General features: G+C 40.3%; 1 protein-coding gene and 1 long non-coding RNA gene across 2 annotated transcripts in view; one reads left to right on the top strand and one right to left on the bottom strand.

Annotated features, from left to right (window-relative positions):
- The window catches only part of LOC136428011 (uncharacterized), a 28,996-nt gene extending 21,420 nt beyond the window's left edge, over positions 1-7,576 (bottom strand). Inside the window, exons 1-2 of the long non-coding RNA XR_010754562.1 lie at positions 7,357-7,576; positions 5,301-5,436 (exon numbers count right to left, since the gene is read on the bottom strand). This is a non-coding gene — a long non-coding RNA (uncharacterized lncRNA). The remainder of the gene's footprint in view (positions 1-5,300; positions 5,437-7,356) is intronic.
- LOC136428010 (transcription factor AP-2-epsilon-like) overlaps positions 6,795-19,493 on the top strand; it is a 47,109-nt gene continuing 34,410 nt past the window's right edge. The window contains exon 1 of the mRNA XM_066417252.1: positions 6,795-6,830. Within this exon, the coding sequence (XP_066273349.1) occupies positions 6,810-6,830 (21 nt within the window). The 5' untranslated portion in view covers positions 6,795-6,809. The remainder of the gene's footprint in view (positions 6,831-19,493) is intronic.

Here is a 19,493-nt window from a genome sequence, read left to right as displayed (position 1 = left end):
GATCCTCAAAGGCCCTTTCATTGCGATCTAATCAAATTGAATTTGTGTAACTTCATGATTGTAATATCATGAAAAATGTCCAAAAATATTTTTTCTTTTCTATCTATGACATTTGTTGGGCGCTCTGTAAAATCTTAGGTCGCAGCGCGAAGTCCCCGCCCTTGTGGAATGAGGGTGTAAACAGAAAGCTTAGCCACAGTTCCGGTAGCTAAGCCTCGCGCTTCGTTCACCCTTCCTTATCTCAACTTAAAGTGGTGATCAATTAGCTGAAATTTGAATACCTTGAACTTCATAGAAAAGAAAAAAATTCCAGTCTGCGAATAATACGTCAAACATTTTCTCTGGGGCAATTTTCGGAACACATGTCCTCTATAAATTCTATATTTTGTCAGGTTATGCAGGATGTGTTTGGAGGAGAGGAGCTTGCAATGATCTTGAAATGATAAAACTGAATTGAGTAGAGAAAAATGATGACAACTTAATGAGCCAATATGCAATTTGTCAAACTAACTAACGAAAGCATCTAGAAGTTAACAATTGACCTAGCTTCTGTAGAATGTCTTGTTGTATTCTTATTTCTTTTTTGGTGCATGAAATAAAAACGATACAACGTTAACGTTGCGAGAAGAAAAAGAAGAACAACAATGTACGAAGTAAAAGAATGCACAAGCTAAGAGCCTGTTCACACTTGTGCATATATTCAAGTCCGTATGAGTTGCGTTTTGACATTTTTGTCTGAGATAAGGTTGACGGGCAAAAAAAGTCTTCTTTTTTTCCGTTTGATAACCAGACTGCATAGCGGTGAGTCACAGTGAAGAAGAACGTATTCCCCGCAAACTTGTCTAAAAAAATGTAAATACGCAACTCAAACGGACTAGAATATGCGCACACGTGTAAACGGACAATAACATTGAACCAATCAAGATTACAACTTGAAGTAAAAGTGAACACAGTGTAATTGGTTTCTTTTTTTGGTTGTTAAAACCTTCTTTCTTTATTTTACACAGCAAATAGTAAATACCATCATCACATAAACACACAATCCATACATGTAAATTCCACATGTTCGCATTTCATACTTGGTTAATGATGTTAATGTTTATCAAAACTTCATTATTAGAATAATCAAATATGTTCTTCCTGCATTCTACCTGTGAAAACATGTTGGGACAGAGTGAGGTTTAAGGAGAAGTGTATCTGCCCTTTATTCCTCAGTTTAGTATAGGCTTTATAAAAGGGGGGGGGGAGAGAGAGAGGGGGGAGAGATGTCTTGAAACGTTTCGTCCGTCACATCAAGACGTATTTCAAAATCACTCCACGAGCATACCACAAAGGCCTGTAGGCTACCAGAAGAAGCTCTATTGGCGAAAAAGGTACTGCGACTTTCGAACGGTCAACTACAAACCAGAAATACAAAATAAATCTGAAAATACTATTTACCAAACAAGAAAGGCTAACGCGCAGTACAGGTCTCGAAAAAATAAGTAGATAAATATTGTAATATCTTCTTATATCAGGTGAGGTGATCGTAGGTTTCAGTATCACTTCTTATAACAAAGCAATCTTTTATGTATTCACCTATTTTTGCATTCAGAGGGTTGTCTTATATAATTATATATTCAAACCTGCTTGTGGCAACGTATCTCTTAATGAAGAACTTTATTGTACACGGTACACAATATATGGCAAAAACTATGAAACGTAGTACAAAACTGAGGGCTAGCATAAGTCTCTGATATAGTGGTACAATCGAGTAGGGCTAATCATGAGTTTCGGTATTTTTCTAGTAATAAATCAGTCTTTTATATATTTACTTATTTTGCATGGCGTGAGTTGTTGATTAAGCAGAATAAACGAGGGGGGGAGGGGGGCATACTCAGCACACGAAGGGTCACTTGTTCCACCCGTCCTGTATCTACTACCGAGCTATGAACGAGACAAATACAGGCCGACTGAGACGTCCGGATGTTATCTGTGCCCATCACTCTCCTCACGCCGTCCCCCGTTCCTGCATCCATAACGTCCCCGGACTTCAAACCACAGGGAATGAAAACCCAGCACAGAGGGCCAGGGAAGACATCCCTGCACAGAAGGCCAGAGAAGACATCCCTGCACAGAAATTCCAGGGGGGATGAAACACCTCTGTCAAAAAATTCCTAGGGAGCACACCCTATCCCCTGTAACAATATGTAACTGTGTATATTTGTGAAATTGTAAATGTGCTGTTGTGTTATGTAATGATGTATGTTTGATTAAATATGTTTTAAAAAAACGGCCCCGGACTGCAAAAGACTGGATAGGACGGGGAACTTTCGCCGCCTCATTTAAAAGTCGTGTTGGGTGTTTCGCCCAGAACACAGAGGTCCTGGGTTCGAATCCCAAGACATGCCATCGATGTTATGCCCTCGGGAAATGCACTTAACATGGCTATCCTCACTCCACCAAAATAAAAATGTGGGTACCTGATTTCGGTTGGGGAGGTAAAAGGTAGAGGGTTGGGTTCCGCCTTCCGATACCGTGCCGTAGACACAGTACTAGTGGGCAACAACCCACTGCCCTTACGGCCTCAAGAAGGCTATGGGACTACCTTTACCATACCAAGCTAATTGTCCTTGTCTCTGTCAAAAAAATGAAAATAAATAAAAAAGGCTACAAATACTGTAAGGACGAAGACGAGAAACGGAGAACAACTTCACATGGTGAAACTCCATACAAACCACTGTAAAGCCCCTGGCGCACAAAGACAACTAAATGGCCTCCAGACCATGGTCGGGAGTTCGTCGTGAGCAAGGTCATCTGTGGTTGGTGTTGGTAGGCGAGGTTGCCTACTGGTCTTTAAAAGTCGTCTGAATTTTGAAAAAGGGAAAGTCACATTCTGCTTGGATACGGTCAGAAGAGAAAACTGGAGCAAGGATAGGATGTGTTCCAGCCTGCTCCCAACCCAGCGCCGACCTTGGTTGGGGAGTGGTCGGGAGAATAGTCGTGGGAAGGTTATGAATGTGTGACAGGGGCTTAAACCACCGGGGACCTAGGTACAAAATGGCAGGTGGTTGAGATATGAACGTCAATATTTACATATCAATGTCCCAACACGTAAATGTATCTAACAATACTTAACGTAAAACATCTCGACACGCGTTTTTGCTCTTTTCTCTTTCTTTTGCTTGGTGAAAGTAAGAGACGTAAACTGTGTATTCATTCGAAGTTGATGCCCTTTTCTGGTGAACATTATCTCAACTGGAGTCAATGTCACTTTTTTTTACTGTTCATAGTTTTATTGTTCGGTCAGTCGATACTATCAATACCACCCTACACTGATGACAGTAGACGGTCATTGAAGAAAAGAAAAAGACGTCGTAAGATATAAAGAGGGAAGGTAGACAAATGCAACAAGACAAATCGAGAAGGAAAAGAATACGCAAAAAGACGTCAGACTTTATTTCATTTTTGTCGGCTCTTTAATATGCTGCTGCTCCAGCAACAGGAACAGACGATCATTCAAACGTGATTTGTGAGGAACATATCGGGTGGCGCGTACAATTATCACCGTGGGTGTTGGTTTAATAACAAAACCACAAATTATAGGCTCGCGCGCGCGTCTCTCTCAGCGTGAGTGGCGTCCTGGGCTCTTCCAGCGATACGACCAGCGGTTTGAAATATTCCTGGACACAGAATAGACTGAATACTAAAATATACGTTGTAAAACAGGTCTTAGAATATGTGTGTTTGCCGTCACAGCGACCTTTAACATACAGTGGACAGGTGTGTGTTACAGGGGCAGAGGACGTAAACTTGCTGTAATGTTACACCCCATGTAGCCAAAATGTTTCCTGTAGAGTGCTACATTAAGTCCAGTGATTGACAGAGGAAGTTTATTAAGCTGGGTCGACGGCGCGGCGCGCCTTTGATGTATTTTTACCTAGCGTGGCTTGTGTTAATCTGGTCAGGGAAGGAAAAACGGCGCAATGAGGCGTGCGCCTTCAACAGGTGCAATGCGGCCCTCTGGGCAGGTCACCATTCATCATGTGTCACTCCGCGGCCTTGGCGAGCCCGGAACTTCATCATGCACTTGTGGCTTCAGCCGGAATATTAGCATCCTTCTATCGTTCTGCAGCCTTGTAGCGAAAATTAACTACCGATGTCGGAATGATAGCAGCTCTCCTATGCAAAACAATCGGGTGGGGATGCATCAGCTGACGGATTCGAACTTTGAGAAAAAGAGAGACAGAGAGAGAAATGAAGAGAGAGATGGAGAGAAAGAGAAGAGAGGGAGAAAGAAAGAGAAGGGTAGGGAGAAAGAGAACAGAGAGTAAGGAAGAGAGAGATGAAGAGCGAGAAGGGAGGGAGAAAGAGAGAGTCGACGGAGAGAGACAGAGAGAAAAGAGAGATGGAGATGGAGAGAGAAAGGGAAGGAGAAAGTGAAGAGACAGGGAGAGAAAGGAAGAGAAAGAGAGGAAGAGAGAGGTGGAGAGAGAGAAGGCGAGAGAAAGCACACAAACGTTCGCAAGCGCACACCAACGTACATAACCGCATTCAGATCATGCAGCAGTCCCAATTTACGTGTCCGGAAAAAAAGGCGTTTGTCTCTTTCCAAATTGTATACACTAAATCACAAGAATCGATAGATCAACAAATTAATCAATAAATCAATAAGAAAATCGGGGCATTCCAAACATGTAAACATATGCAAGTAACGCCACAACAAAGCAACCATACTCTAAAAGGGAAGATGCATTAAGGTTTCCAAATTGACATTCTCACGGGGGAGTCCATTGTACTTTTTCAACTAAAATCTTGATAATTTGGAATCTATCTTACTTTTAAGATGTAAATCACCTAAACTAATTTTTAAAAGAGTAAAAAAATGTCTTAGTAATATAGGTTATAACTGTTTAGACACCCCTAAATCTAGAACAAAATACTTTGTGTTCCAAAATGAACCCATGGGCTTGAAATAAACGCTGTCAACACTTCGATCATACTGGGAACAACAGACTCAGCTGTACATACCCTCCTTGAAAACTGCTCCGTACTATCAATAAAGCTACGGTTTCCCACTCCCCTACCAGATGATGCTCTGAATGCCGAATTGTACCAGGAAGATTGCTTCTATTGTGTGTCAACCCTACCAAGCCTTTCTTTTTGTTATTACCATTCTCCTACCCATTGTTCCCCCTCCCCTTTTCCTGTGGCATACAAATAGCATATCGCTAAGCATGTAGCTAGCTGTACCATGCAATTATGACACGACGAAGATGTAAGGTAGGTATATAGGGATGTTAGAGAAATATTGTACTTACATGTGGAGGAAGACAACGCCCGGTATTTGAAATGCAGAATCCTTCATCATAACACCGGCTTCAAATCCTGCTAATCTTCGAACTGCGCTGTTTTGGGAAATGAAGACCCCAGATTTAGACCGCCTTGTTTGTGGTCCTGTGTTCGCGATACGAGGAATTAGAGAAGAGATTATAGAAACCACATTGTTTACGGATAAACGAGGATAGCGTAACAGAGCCGAGCCATAAGCAGATTTATTAAAATATCATCCTTATCACCTCGTGCAAATGAATTCATCATTCGGGTCCAACACTCCCAATACCCTCGCTATCTGCCAGGCATATCTTAAGCACACCGTTATAACGGTTGTAATTTGTATTTCCCCTTGCCTGATCGCGCTCAAACTATTCACAACTTATTGTCATCTTCTTACTCTTGTCAACATGGTTCGTATACCTGTGCCTACAAATAGATAAGTGATGAGTTCTCTCGTGTCTGTGCATAAGCATCTATTTTGAGAAGATACTGAGAGTTAGCCTGTAATATTCATGATATCAAATTACAACGCGGACCACTTTTATTCCTGGTAAACAGATATTCGTGGTGTATATGTACTTGTATAAACTACGTGTTGGATTCAAACCTACTGTATTATGTGTCTATGTCAAGCGTAACGTTCCATTTGTGTGTAGCGGTTACTGTACGACATAGCGTAATAGATAATTAAAGGGGTCCTTCTATCATGTTGTAGTGTGTATCTATATGTATATTCCCACTCTATTTTTCTCCCATTTTCTGCTCGACTTGAGAGAGGATGCAAGCCTGTGTGACGCGTGTCCCGTTTGGCTCTTCGTCTCTCCCTATCCGATTATAGGACTGACAATACCGTGATTATGACACATGGCAGGGCTGTGCGTTAATCTGGGAACAAACAGTCGCGCTTGTATCGCACTAAGTCCGTTATCGCTCCCCGTCCACCCGCCAGTCCGCCACGCATCTCCCAGTGCTGTACATGGACCTCCATCAGACACGTACTCTTCAACATCTCCTAACTTGCGATACATCATATACAACAAGTATAACAAAGCAGGTTAGCGTAAATAACGTTTCTTGCCAAAAAAAAGGACGAGTAAAAATGGTAAAGGTGGGACTGAAAAATTAAAAAAAGAAATGAAACCCTAGCCTTTGTATGATGTCTTTCTGTTAAATGACCTCTCTTTGTGGACGGCTGAAAATCCGCTCAGCAGAAAGCGTTTCTATCGCCAACCGCGAATGTGTCCCTTTGAAATGTATGTGTGCGGACAACAATCGTCTACCCCATAATTAATTCTTAGTTTCTTCTCTGCGTGTTGCTTGGTGCGGCCGGGTCCGCCGGCGTACTGCCGTGTGTCATAATTGAGCTAAGGGTCCTTAGGGATCGGGTTACATCGCCTTGTGACGTCAGCTCGATCGGTGGGAAGCGCCAGAATTTCATAGGTAAGAGGAGAGCCGGCAGCAGCGACTGGAAAGTGCAGAGCTCTGACCGAATCATGCTCCTAACTCGTACCCAGGTGAGTTACATTTCCCCCTTTTTGTCTTATCTGGCGAAACCGTTTGCCGGTCACGTACCCACGCCGCTGACCGCTCAGGGGACGTTTTTGTGATTTTCCTCGGGCTTTCACACATCCTGCCCCGTCCGGCTCAGGGCACATGTCGCTGGGGCTCGACGCAGTCGGGGTTTCGCTAGCAGGGGTCTATAACATTAAGAAGTTATGCGATAGTACTTGGAGGCTAAGAACATCTTTATTAATTGTAGAGGGGCTACGACCTACTAACTGTTCCCGTGCTACTATAGATGGTTTTTAAAGTTTTCTCTACTACGGATACAGTCCAAGGGGTAGGTAACGGTCACTTAGACCACTGTAGTCCTTTAAAGCACAGATTTCTAGTCATAGAGAACATCGACACTATATCTAGTTGTTCTTTCAATAATGTCCCTTCAATGCTTGCTTGCATTGTCGTCTCTTGTACTCTTTTTGGAGGTTTGGTATTAAAAGAAGAAAAGTTGCCAAAGTTTACATACGTGGTGACACTTACCGAGAGGACACCGTCCCTTAGACCACCGAGTCTCTCCCCGTGTCCGACGCACTCGCCGCCGCCTTCCCTAGACGCGCTGAGCCGCTGACTGAGAGCAACTCCGGCTTTTATTTCACATTTTGAGCGACGCTAACGGCAGGGGCGCCCGTTATCTCCATCCCGTTGAAAGAGATTCCGGGAGACACAATAATATAGAGAATAGATCACCTCCCCGCCAGCGCTTCGGCCCTCCACTGGAGGAAGCCCCGCAGGCGAGTCTCAACCAATACGATCCCAACCCCGACAAGCTATCCCCCGACCGTATCTTTCTCCAGGATTTCCCTTTGTCATATCATTTGCCAGTTTTCAAACCTAAGAGCGCCTGAAGAGTCTTCCCCCTCCTTTGTTTTTTTCTTTCTTCCTCATACGAAGCGCTGAATGCTTATTTGCGCCCTCTCTTTTGAACCCAGAGCGCAAATTATGATTTTAAACAAAAACTAATAATCGGCGCGGAGCCTTGCCTGAATCTACCCCTCGGCTAGACTTTGTGGCAAGCCGAACCTTCAACAACCTTACTGACAGCTTGATAAGGATGCAATGCCGCACAGAAAGAATGAAACCCTACTTCTTCCCCATTCACTCTGATTTTTTTCCCGCCGGTGACAACTCCGATGCTTTCTGTTGTCAAACCTTTCCAGGCTTCAAGGGGAAAATACAAAATATCTGGCGACGATTTTCCTCCCCTTTCAGCGTGAGGGTGACGCTCTAGCCGTCTCTGTCTCTCTTTATTTCTCTCCCAACGCGTGCAGTGTCGATAATGTAGGTATCAACCACTAGTTAGCCGACTTTGCCTAAATCCGGAGTTCGCCCGTGTTGACAGACGGCGCTGAGAGGCAGTTGACAGCGTAACAACTCAGATAATGATACACCCATACCGCGTTTTTGAATTCGCTTCAGTTAAACAAGTGGGGGATCACCGGGTGATTTGTTAATTGTTTTATTTGCTTTAGGTAGCAGATAGTGGTGGCTGGTACACCCCGCGGGCACTGACGGCTGGGTGCTTGTTTTCTACCCGGGCGTAGAGAGTAAATGTCCGGGCTGTTGTGAGCCGAGAGGTACCCGAGCGGGCGAACACGCTCTACGAGAAACGTCCAAAATAGAAACTTCCTAACGGCAAAACTCGCTTTCTGAAATATACATTGGCTTATCAGTTGTATATCTAAACAACTAATAGAAGGCCTTTTTTTCTCTTTCTCAATTGTTTTTTTCTGTAATATGAAATTGTATGCGCGATGTAGTGAAATCAAATGTTCAATTCTTCCTTGGAATGTACATTTCTTTTTTGGAAATTTGAAAAATGTAGCACTTTTCATATTCTGATTTTTCTGATGCTTCAAAGTTCCGCTCTACATCAGTTGTCTCTGTTTTTCTGTGATGGAGAAAATATCAAAATAGGTCAGTTCTTCTAAACCGAAGAGAAAAATAACGGCGCATTTATGACGGCGATTTATATAGAAATACGCGGAATGAGCAAAGGATGTGGTAAATATGATCACCGGCTGCGGTCGGCACCTTCTGAAAAAGACGTGTTATATTCAATTTCAGACTGAATGGACGTAGGCGTTGGTTGATAGACCGCTGCCGGTGTGGGTGAATATGGGATTTAATAAGCGGCAGAAATGAAAGGTGGCACCGCTGTGAGAACCACCACCGTACGGTAGATCGTGCCTTTCACTACGGCTTTTGCAGAGCGGCAGACCACAAGTTCGCACACACGGGCGCAGGTTTGAACAATATGATCGGGGTTGGGAAAAAAATAAGAACCGAAAACAACAAGCAACGTTTTAACATGAATATCTTCTACGTTCCGTGAAACTACGACTTCATAATCTTATACGGGCGTACACATTCATCACTGTTCAGAAATTGTTTTAAGAAACGTATATTTACGGGTATTTAGACGAAGATCCGAATAACAATATCGTTTTCCTATAATTGTTCACGGTGGAGAAATTGTTTTACAAAACGTCTATTGACGGGTATCTATACGAAGATCCGAATAACAATATTGTTTTCTAGAATTGTTGACGGTTGAGAAATTGTTTTATCAAACGTATAGACGAAGATTACTTTTTTAAACGGTAGTCTTGTAGAATGATTCTGAAAGTTTCATCTTTGCCGTTTGTTAATACGAATGTACTATTTCTTTTAAGGTTTGCAGGATCCATGGTAATATAGTTGTTTAGTAAGGCAATATTTTAAAAAAATGCTTTGAGAGTACAGTACTCAAAAATTGATTTGTAGAAGGAGTGTTTGTATGCATGGTGTAGTGTATATATAAGGTTGTTGACATGAAAAGGCTGACAAGAAATTACAACGGGAAAACCCCAGTAATCAAGGATTGACATCTCAGTACATAGAGACTGACTCGAGGCTAAAGCTTAATGTTGTCAGGTGTTTTTCAAATTCTCTAACTACTTACCGCTTACTTAAAATGTCAAGGTTACTAGGGTTTTTGATGTTTTCTACCATGTTTTTCTCGACTATTGTTTATTATTCAAAAAAACAGATAATGTTTATTTTAGAGGCAATAAAAGTTGAGAGTAAAAGATAAGGAACAATTGTTCAAAAAATGTATCAATGATTATGCAAAAATCAGATAAAACTTGTCAAAATCTATGAGAAGTGGTTGTAAGACTGTTTCAACCTCTGACGAAATGTCGGCAATGTTTGGAGTCTGTTTGTATCAACATATGGCCTATGAGAGATGCATTAGATTCTATGAGTAGCCCGAAGCGAAAATTCACATGCAACAACCAGGAAAAACACAAGCAAACAGACCGGGCGGACCGGGCGGATCGTCTCTGGCGATCTCTCTCGGGAAAGAGGCCGATTCTTTGGGGAGATGAGAAAAACACACGGTCCACAGATGTCGCAGACAATATTCGCACGACATCGCAGCGAACATTCGATTTCAGACACAAACACAACAACTGTCTTAGACACACGCTTTTGCTTTTTTGCTACCACATCAGGCTTTTCAATTACATGTTCGAGATTATTATCACAGTGTCTTCGGCGATATCTGTGAGATTTATAGAAAGATGATGTTTAACTTCCCATCCCGAGGCCTCTACATGTACTTACTTCATATAAAAACAGAGGTCTCGTGTTGACTTTTACAAAGCGTAAGATGCTACATTTATATGGCTCACCTGGATTTGATTTCGATTACTTCTCCCTTTCGTCTATGTATACCACTGTTTCTTTTTCTCCTAAATTCCATTTTTAAGATAGACAAACCGCTATATGAAGTGCAATTGTTGTAATAAAGAAAACAGAAACACAAACGTAACATCGTTATTGTTTAACTAAAAAGAAATATCCGTGTCATCTTCTGTTATCCAGATAAACTACAGTGAGTGTACAGTCTTTAAGTGTCTGTAACATGGGGTAGAAATCATGCAAACTCGCGATAGGTTTTAGATTTAAAGGTACTAAAACAACGGATATCTCACAAGTACGGACAAAGACAGACAGACACATTCAAATGTGACATTATTTGCTATATCATTAGAACTACAAGTATATCATCAATTGAATCTTATCCTAGCTAGCTGTAGATTTCTTCTGTCAGGTATCAGTTTGAAGGAGCTAAAGATTTTGCCACATGAAAGAGATTACTGACATTTTATATGAAATATTTATTTTTATTGGTTGAGCAGTTCTATTTTTTCAAAAGGAGTTTTCAACTTGCAATTACTGGTCGGTAGATGCAGAGGAGTCTTGCCGTTGATCATTCTATAATTTCGAGTATCAGCAAACAGGCATCTATTTGTTTGTTTGCTTGTTTGTTTTTTGTCTCTCTGTCTGTCCGTCCATTTGTTTGTTTGTTTGTTTGCTCGATTGTTTGTTTGCTTTGTATTCTTGACATGGCCATGGTTTGAAAATGTAGCAAAATGAAGTAGCTCAAGAACTTTCAGAGGAACACATGATTGAAATATTTGTCATGAATGAATGAGTGCAAACTGGTGGTAAAAATGACTTGATACCGAACGCGTTTGTGACAACTATTGTAAACTATAGCAACATACTGCATATTTCAAACTATTCAGCCATGTCAAAATCACTTCTCGCGAGAATTTACGACAACAGGTGTGAGGAATTCCACACAGACGATACTGTTCCTTTAAGTTCCGGTGATTCTCTTGTCGCCAAGCTTAAAGAATGAAAAAGAAATACTTAGCGACACGCTAACTTTCCAAAACGTAGGAACGATCACAAGAAATTATTCTAGCTTTCATGCAAGGCCAGGTGTTATCTAAATAACGTCATGACGGCTCCTAACTACCCGATCCTCAAAATGAATCCCTAAAGTTCACGACATTTTATGACCCAGACGACAGACACATTCTTTTCTCGGTACACAGAACTCAAAATAGTTCTCTAAAAGGATACATCTTGCTACAGATCTAGTTTCACAACTATCTTTGTATATTTTCTTTTGAATGTTACTTTTCTCGTGTCGAATTTTGGAAAGTGTACGTAAGCCCGGCATGGCCAACTTTCTATGATGTTAGTATTTGATGCCTTAAGCTTCTATGGGGACATATTTGTCTATGTAAAAACGATTTAGATAATGATAAACTTATTAGTTGTCTGCAGGTACAGACAAACGTATATTCCATGGTCTACAGTGAGAAGTGATTACAAGAATTAGCAAAACCATAAATTCCAAGAAAGGATGAACAGCTGGTGTAGCATTTCTTGTTGTCAGAATTCCTTTGCATTATAATATGTGTTGCATGGATGTAGTGGAAAGTTCGCACCCTACGATTCGACTGAGACAATAGTTCTGAGAACTGTATCTTTGTTTTATAATAAGGCGTCCAGATAACATTACTGCAACCACCAAACCAACAAAGATTTGACAGATCGCTCAACGTATCTCATATAGATATAGAAAGCTTTTGTTTAACGTTTTGTTGGTTTTGTTGTCTTTTAAATCATACTTTTACATCTTGCATCATATTCTAATCGTAAAAACAAGGAGCACACAAATTCACCCGTTGGTTGTTGTACGGTCGCTCTATGATCGCTGTCTAGTGGAAAGGGTGTTTGAAGATGCTTCCAAATTCAGACGTGTTTTGAAACAGAAAAAGTCCTCTCTTCTAGATGTCTTCACCACATTATACGCTATTTTAAAGCTGTTTTTTTTCAGCCATTATATCAATTCCATCACTGCAATACACAGATATATCAGCTTCAAGCGTGTTGTAGCCGTATCTTTCCACACATTCAGTCGTAATAATACTAAGCCATGTTGTTTGAAGCTAGCTCCTGACACATGTAGTGTAGTGTCTGGTGTGGCCCGGGGCTGGGATATCCGTTTTCAATACAACACTTCTTAAACGTCTGTCACGTTGTCTGACTAGCGCTGGCAGAAAGGTTATCCAAATATTTGCACTACTCACCCCACGTGTTATATCTTTGTTATTGTTGCTGAGACTTGAATGTTAATTTGTCTATACATTCAGCTTATGCCTATGATTAGGGATAATGGTCTCTTTTTACAATACGGAGTGTTATAGATAGATGTATATAGGCACGCCCAGGTCGCAACCCAGGCGCTTTGTACATTTTCCTGTCGGCACAGTATTCTATGTCGTCTTTATAAGATGTAGTTAATCAAAATTGTTACTATATAACGCCCTTATTGCACCCAATGTTATGGTTATTATGCATTCGCTGTGATCGGTGTATTGTTAGTTATCATTTTCGTTTATAGAAATATGTTTTCGTTACGTACCCAGCAGACATAGCCTTGCAAACATAGAGAAGAAAGACAGCGATTTCTCTGCTTTTTAATTTCATTTTAGCTTTTCAATTGAAACAGATGTACATCGTCCATCATCACGGTATGCATGACTATCTATCTTACCTCAATCAATAAGTATATGTACATAATTTTGCACAATATTCAACGGTCCAAACATACGCTTACTGCTGTTTTGTGATTTCGTTGCGTTTGGCTACCTTTTGTGCAATATCTATTGCCTATGGTTTTATACCAGCATTCTATACGGATGTCTAAATATGAAGTTCGAATTGTTGTCAAATTACTAATAATAATGTTGTTTTTTTCATCCAGGGCAGTTTTTAAGTCATTGTGTGACGTTTTTGGCTATTCTCTATATCCAGACACAAAAGATGTATTCTCCATATCAAAATGAAGTATGAAATTCACGATGCGTCTTTCTGATACTGTTGCCCCTCACTTCTGCCGATTGCACATGCATATACTCCGTTCTCGTACAATTGATTTCTATTTGTTTGTCAGCTTTACATTCATCGCAATTTTCTTTAATCAGTTGTGTAAATTGGCTTCTATCAGCTATTGCTCATCGTTCAGAAATGATGGCGGCCAGTAAGGCACGGTAAGGTTGCCTTTCGACTTTTTGTTTCATTTTGAAGGAAGTATGCGTTTGCGCTGTGTTTGGATCTATCCCTGGTTAAAAATGACATGGAAATGATTAGAATCTTGAGTTAGTGGAATAACTGTAGCTCTATGGTGACAGTATACGTTCGCACACGTGATGTTGTATAGATGAACGTAGGTAGAAAGTACGTTTAAAGCACAATGGATAAATCTGTATGATTGCGTTCATTTTGTCTGCTCCGCTGTGAAGCTTGAAAATATTTTTTGCCTAAAGTTCCAGCGTATAGTAACATTTTGGACTTGTTAAAGGTGCATAGCAGCGTATAAAAGAGAAGCGACGACAATTTTGATTAAAATTATGAAAACGTATGTGGTTAAAGTAGTTTTGCCACAGTGCTCCTTTCGTGTAGTGAGGTCTCACTCTAACATTGATGCTTGCCAAATCGCATCGAAAATATACCGATTGGGGTGCTCATTTCAGATTTCAAGTCTTTGACTGACTTTGAAAATAGTAAATATTTCCCCATTAAGTACGCTAGCTTACATTTTCAACGAAATAGTTCTTTTAGATGTTGAAACAGGCAACAAGCTATACGAAAACAGACATCACTTTCTGTCGTCGGTGGATTTCAAATCCACGATCCTGGCACGATTCGCAAAAAGAGAGCTACGTTCACAAATATCTACAGTGCGACACAAAACAATTTCGTTCATTTTCTTCTGGACTTCATAACTGTAACTGTAACTGTAACTGTAACCGTAACCGTTGTTTGAAAGCTTAGGAAGTGAAAATACGCGGGGAATAGAAGTGTAAACATCGACACATGAGAACGCCCCTGGCTAGAGCCGCCTTTTCTCACCACAACCGCGCTGATCATGATAACTTCTCTCAACAGCTGTCGATCCGTTCTAACGACATGTTGAATACCTCTGATGAAAGAGTAGTCCAAATCCCATACATTTTTTGCCAAAGGTAGTCCAGTTTATGCCACGTAGATGATATAGATAAACGTACATTTTGTGACACGATTTTAACCGTATGTAACTATAATAGTGTGTGTGGCAATACCACGCTTGTGCGTAGAAAAGCAGACAGTAAATCCAGACAGAAAAAAAAAGATACTAGAGCATTTATTGCACGGATTTGACTCTCAATGATCACAGTTCTTCATGGAAAGAGAGAGCATGAGATGTATCCTCAAATGTTCAATTTATTGACCGTTAGATTCACGGCACTCCGGCACATATGTGTTAAGTCATAGATGCCAGTAATGTGCATGGCATAAGGTACGTGTATACTGTGGCTTTTAACTCAGCGCCAAATCCCATGGATAAGACATAAACAATAGCAATAACGTTTCTGACAATCATGCTATCGGACTAAATACAGCCATACAACTTTTGATGTAGTAATAAAGTACATATCATTATAGTGATGGGACGTCTAAATACGGGTCCTAAAACTACGTTAATACATAGATTCAGCGTCTTGTCGTCTCTTCATGATGTTGAATTTATAGGTTGTGATGGGCTTGTGTGTTTGTTTTTAAATATATGGTTTACAGATCCACTACTGTATCCATACCCAAGTATGCACACTACTAAGTTGAGGTAAGATAGATGAATGTTGTTGTCTGCAAGACGTTTATTTCTCGCTGTTTTCACGGAGCGTTGTTAAGAAAATCGAAATCTATATAACTACATACATGTATCTTTCTCACACTTCATTTTTTATTTATCCGAGACACTGGAGAAATTATATTCTAGACATTTTTTCTAAATACGGACTGATTTTCTAGGTCGAGATAAAATGCTTGCTGAAATACAATAGGTTCCTTCGTATTACGGGAAATTGTGCGATAGTATATTTTGCACTTCCATAGTTTTGTTTCGTTCTCGAGGGTTTTAAAACTGCCGTTAAACTTATTATTAATACTAATATCATTACAAAAATCTAACAGCGCTATATAAAAACAGGCACAAAAGTATATGAGCGTAAATGATGGCAAAATGCAATCATGCCATGTTATTAAGCATATCTTATAAGCATTTTACTAGCGCCAGATTGCTGCTTAAAGTCTCTGCAAATAGCGCCTTAGGTATCGAGTGATGTTTATAGGTGTGGGATACATTAATTACTTTCGTACATACACTAACATTATATAGGAATAGGAATGCAACCAAGTGGATTCAGTAATTTGTTTCAAACGGGGCTGATACCATTCGGCTTGTAAATACCGTTTACGACTTGTTTGGAGCAATTTTGTGGTACACCGGAGCTTGTATCCTATCACAGCACGGGTGTAAGGTAAATTACCGTGTACAGAAATGTTTACATATCTGTACAAGGATGAACTAGAAGAGAGTACTATAGGCACAGCAACGTTACAAAAGCGAGGTTTGAATCATGCGACTTTGTCCTAACGGCGCACAAACGACCGCTGGATGTCTTTGGGGAGTGGAAGCCCTTGCGGCCATTTTGTCTTGGGCAAAATGAAGTGCATAGAGACGATAGCTTTATGTTCGATGGGAGGTTTTTATAGGCCCACAATATCATAATAAACCAGCTGGAAACAGCGTTTATATCCCTGTGGGGCGACAGAATACGATGTCCATCTATTAGCCACGCCACACATAACGATCTTTAGTAGTAACAACCAATAACTTTCGTTTATGGTTAGGTATATTTATCGGTTTACCCAGAGCCCATGTCCATACACTCTTGCAGACGAAATATGCCTTGAAGCATTTGGGTTCCATTACAAGTTGTTAAAGTCGTATACCTTTTTTGTACTTTTAGGAAGTCAGATGAAGTATTATTACAGATTCCTAGCTACTTACACCAAGCTTTCCGATTCCGCGTAGGCTATGTACCCACTGCTATTGTTACCGACAGTCTATCAGAAGTACGTATGAGGATACAATCTGACTGTGCCTTTCAGAGCAAGAATACGCTATACACTGACCAACATCAATTTCTTCCGAATTTTCTCCACAACATAGCTTGAGAATTTATTTGTTTCTTTTACCCTATGTGGTTCTACCTAGGCATTATAACTGAGGAGTTTTTCTTGTAAAAATTCTGCTAACGCAGGCGACATGATATGTCAATATGTATTTTAAGAAATAATGTCATATGCTGCATCCACTACTGCTACAGTGAATGATATAGGTAGCAAAGGATTTGTGAGAATTTAATACAGCATGCACCAGTAGTCAGAGTGTATAGAATACATGTACGTGCATGTTTATTTCTTCAGAATCGTCATACGTATGATATATACTGACTATTGCGCGAAAATATTTCTTAACGTTTGCGTTAGTGTTAGTGTTTGTGTTTACGTCTACGCGGACACTTAAAGCATGCATCATAAATATTTTTTCTGTCGCCACAAAATACAATTAACCTTTTGATTGTACATATCTATGAAGGTAAACTATTTTTACGATTAGAATACAGCCTCAAGATGATGCGGTGTCAAAAGACAATCTTGCCCCTACATGATGAAACAAATATATATTGTCTTGGCACCAAACAACATCAGTAAATCGCATATGCCATTTCATGTAGGTGTCAACTTTGTCAATTTTACGTTTAACATGTATATAAAGGTATATCGTTTTGAAACCGCCGATGGGACAAACATCTTATTCATTTCTTTGTAATAGTATACAATGGACGAAACGTTATTCTATGTTACCGTCTTGGGTACGCATATTTCAAACAGGCAGAAAACCTACATACATATGAAAATAACATGTGTTTTACATATAAAATGTTCGCACTGAAAAGATGTTGATTTCTCTGTACATATAATTTGTCCAGCTTTGACGCATGTTGACGTGTGTACAAGTTTTAAATCTAGTGCAGTGAAAGTGCCAGAATAGTTCAGAGCGTTCAATCCACTTGCAGAAATCCTATATCAGCATTGTGATATGAATGACAACCATTTTTATCCTTCTTATCTTAGATTAATTTTGGAAACAAAACAAAACAATGGCACTGATTTCTTCTGTTAACTTTTGGACTTTCATCGGCCAGAAATCATTTTGTTCTGAAGCATATACTGTACATCATCATTTCTTCATATCGGGGGAGAGAGTGGCGTATTTACCTAGTATTTGACACACTAGTATGAAATTTAGAAAGCATGACATATGTTGAAAACAAAAAGTATACCAAACTATATTCATAATTCTTGAAATAATCATTGTAAACAAAATACGTCCACTAAAAGCGGTTAACAGCAATCTTGACACAAAACGTAAAGCATCTTCCGTAAGGTCTGCAACATCTATACACATATCAAGAAACAAGTGGATACAAACGTACAAGTATATGGATAAATCAACATGTTGAGTTTAACGTATTGCTTAAACTACACTGCTGTACATGTTAATGTGAGCACTTTGTTTTTCCTACAACATTTGTATTATTATGTGTAACGAATAAATACACACTTGAATAACACACAAGAAATTGAGCAATTTTATCGAAACATTGATACGAAACGTTTCAATTTAGACTAGTTCTATAGAGCTTGTATTTCGAATATCTGACTGAAATAACACAATAGCCCGGCTACAACACAGGCCGCCTTGCCTCTGCCGGGAGTAGAAAAAACACATTAGGTGACGTCACCTTGGTCACAAACTGGTCACGTCAATAACTCTGGCTGGATATTCGTCTGATTTCTATCTCACTGGATGATAAAACCAATAAATGGCCGGTACGCGAGTTTTTATTCGTTCTCCGGTCCCGCGCGATCGTTCTGACGGGCGCTGGGTTGTCAGAGTTCGCGTCCAGTAACGGCGCTGTTACCGGGGACTAAAGATTCCACGTCCCGATACTCGCCTCCGTTCATATCCCGCGGACTCCCTATCTCTGAATAATAAACATACAGCCGTCTCTCTGGACACACACTTCACAAATCAGGCCCCTTATCTCACGTCAAGAATTCGGGTCACCTGCCCTGAAATATGACGGGAGAACCAGGGCGGAAAGATACCAGCTCCGGCTACTTTCCTACCGTGTGTTTTGGTGCGTGTGGACCCCGTGCTTCGATCGATATCGTTTATTTTTTTCATAGATTTCGCGACACTGAAATAAACAAAGTCTTTAGTTGCGCCATCTAAAAGCACATCGTTACCGCAGTATGTTTGCTTTTCAAACCAATGTCGGCCAAAATCCGGTTTAAGTCGGCACGCCAAGGTTTTCCCTGTGTTTCTAATTTCGGGCTCTCTAGACCGAATAACGAAGCACAAAGTTTGAGGGAAGTACTAGGGGAAACAAGGGAAGCAAATCATCAAAGAAGACTCGCCATTAATCGAGACCTTGAAATATAGAACGTTCGATAGAGTGGAACATCACACTGGAGATAATGGTACGGGATGTCTACCTTTTCTGATGAAGTAGGTTTGATTTTGGAGCGGAAAATTTGACCGCCGGATCTCTAACTGTCAGCTACCGACGTTGCGATAATGTCACAACTTGCTGATAGCCGATAAACGAAATGCATCCAGCGTACAGAACTTTATATGCGACTGAATGAAGACCTTAATTGTACACATATACCCACTGGGTAAACAAAAAATTGTGCAGACGTGTTTTGTCGTAGATTTAAATTGTACTATGTACCGTAATGCACTTGTTTATGAAAATTGTAATGTATGTTTTTATGAATAAAGTTTTTAAAAAAATATTTAAAAAACGCTGGGT

This window comes from Branchiostoma lanceolatum, chromosome 2 (assembly GCF_035083965.1).
Source record: "Branchiostoma lanceolatum isolate klBraLanc5 chromosome 2, klBraLanc5.hap2, whole genome shotgun sequence".
In the NCBI taxonomy this organism is placed as follows: domain Eukaryota; kingdom Metazoa; phylum Chordata; class Leptocardii; order Amphioxiformes; family Branchiostomatidae; genus Branchiostoma; species Branchiostoma lanceolatum.
The sequence above is the reverse complement of the archived record's forward strand: the minus strand, read 5'-3'. Positions and strand labels throughout refer to the sequence as shown.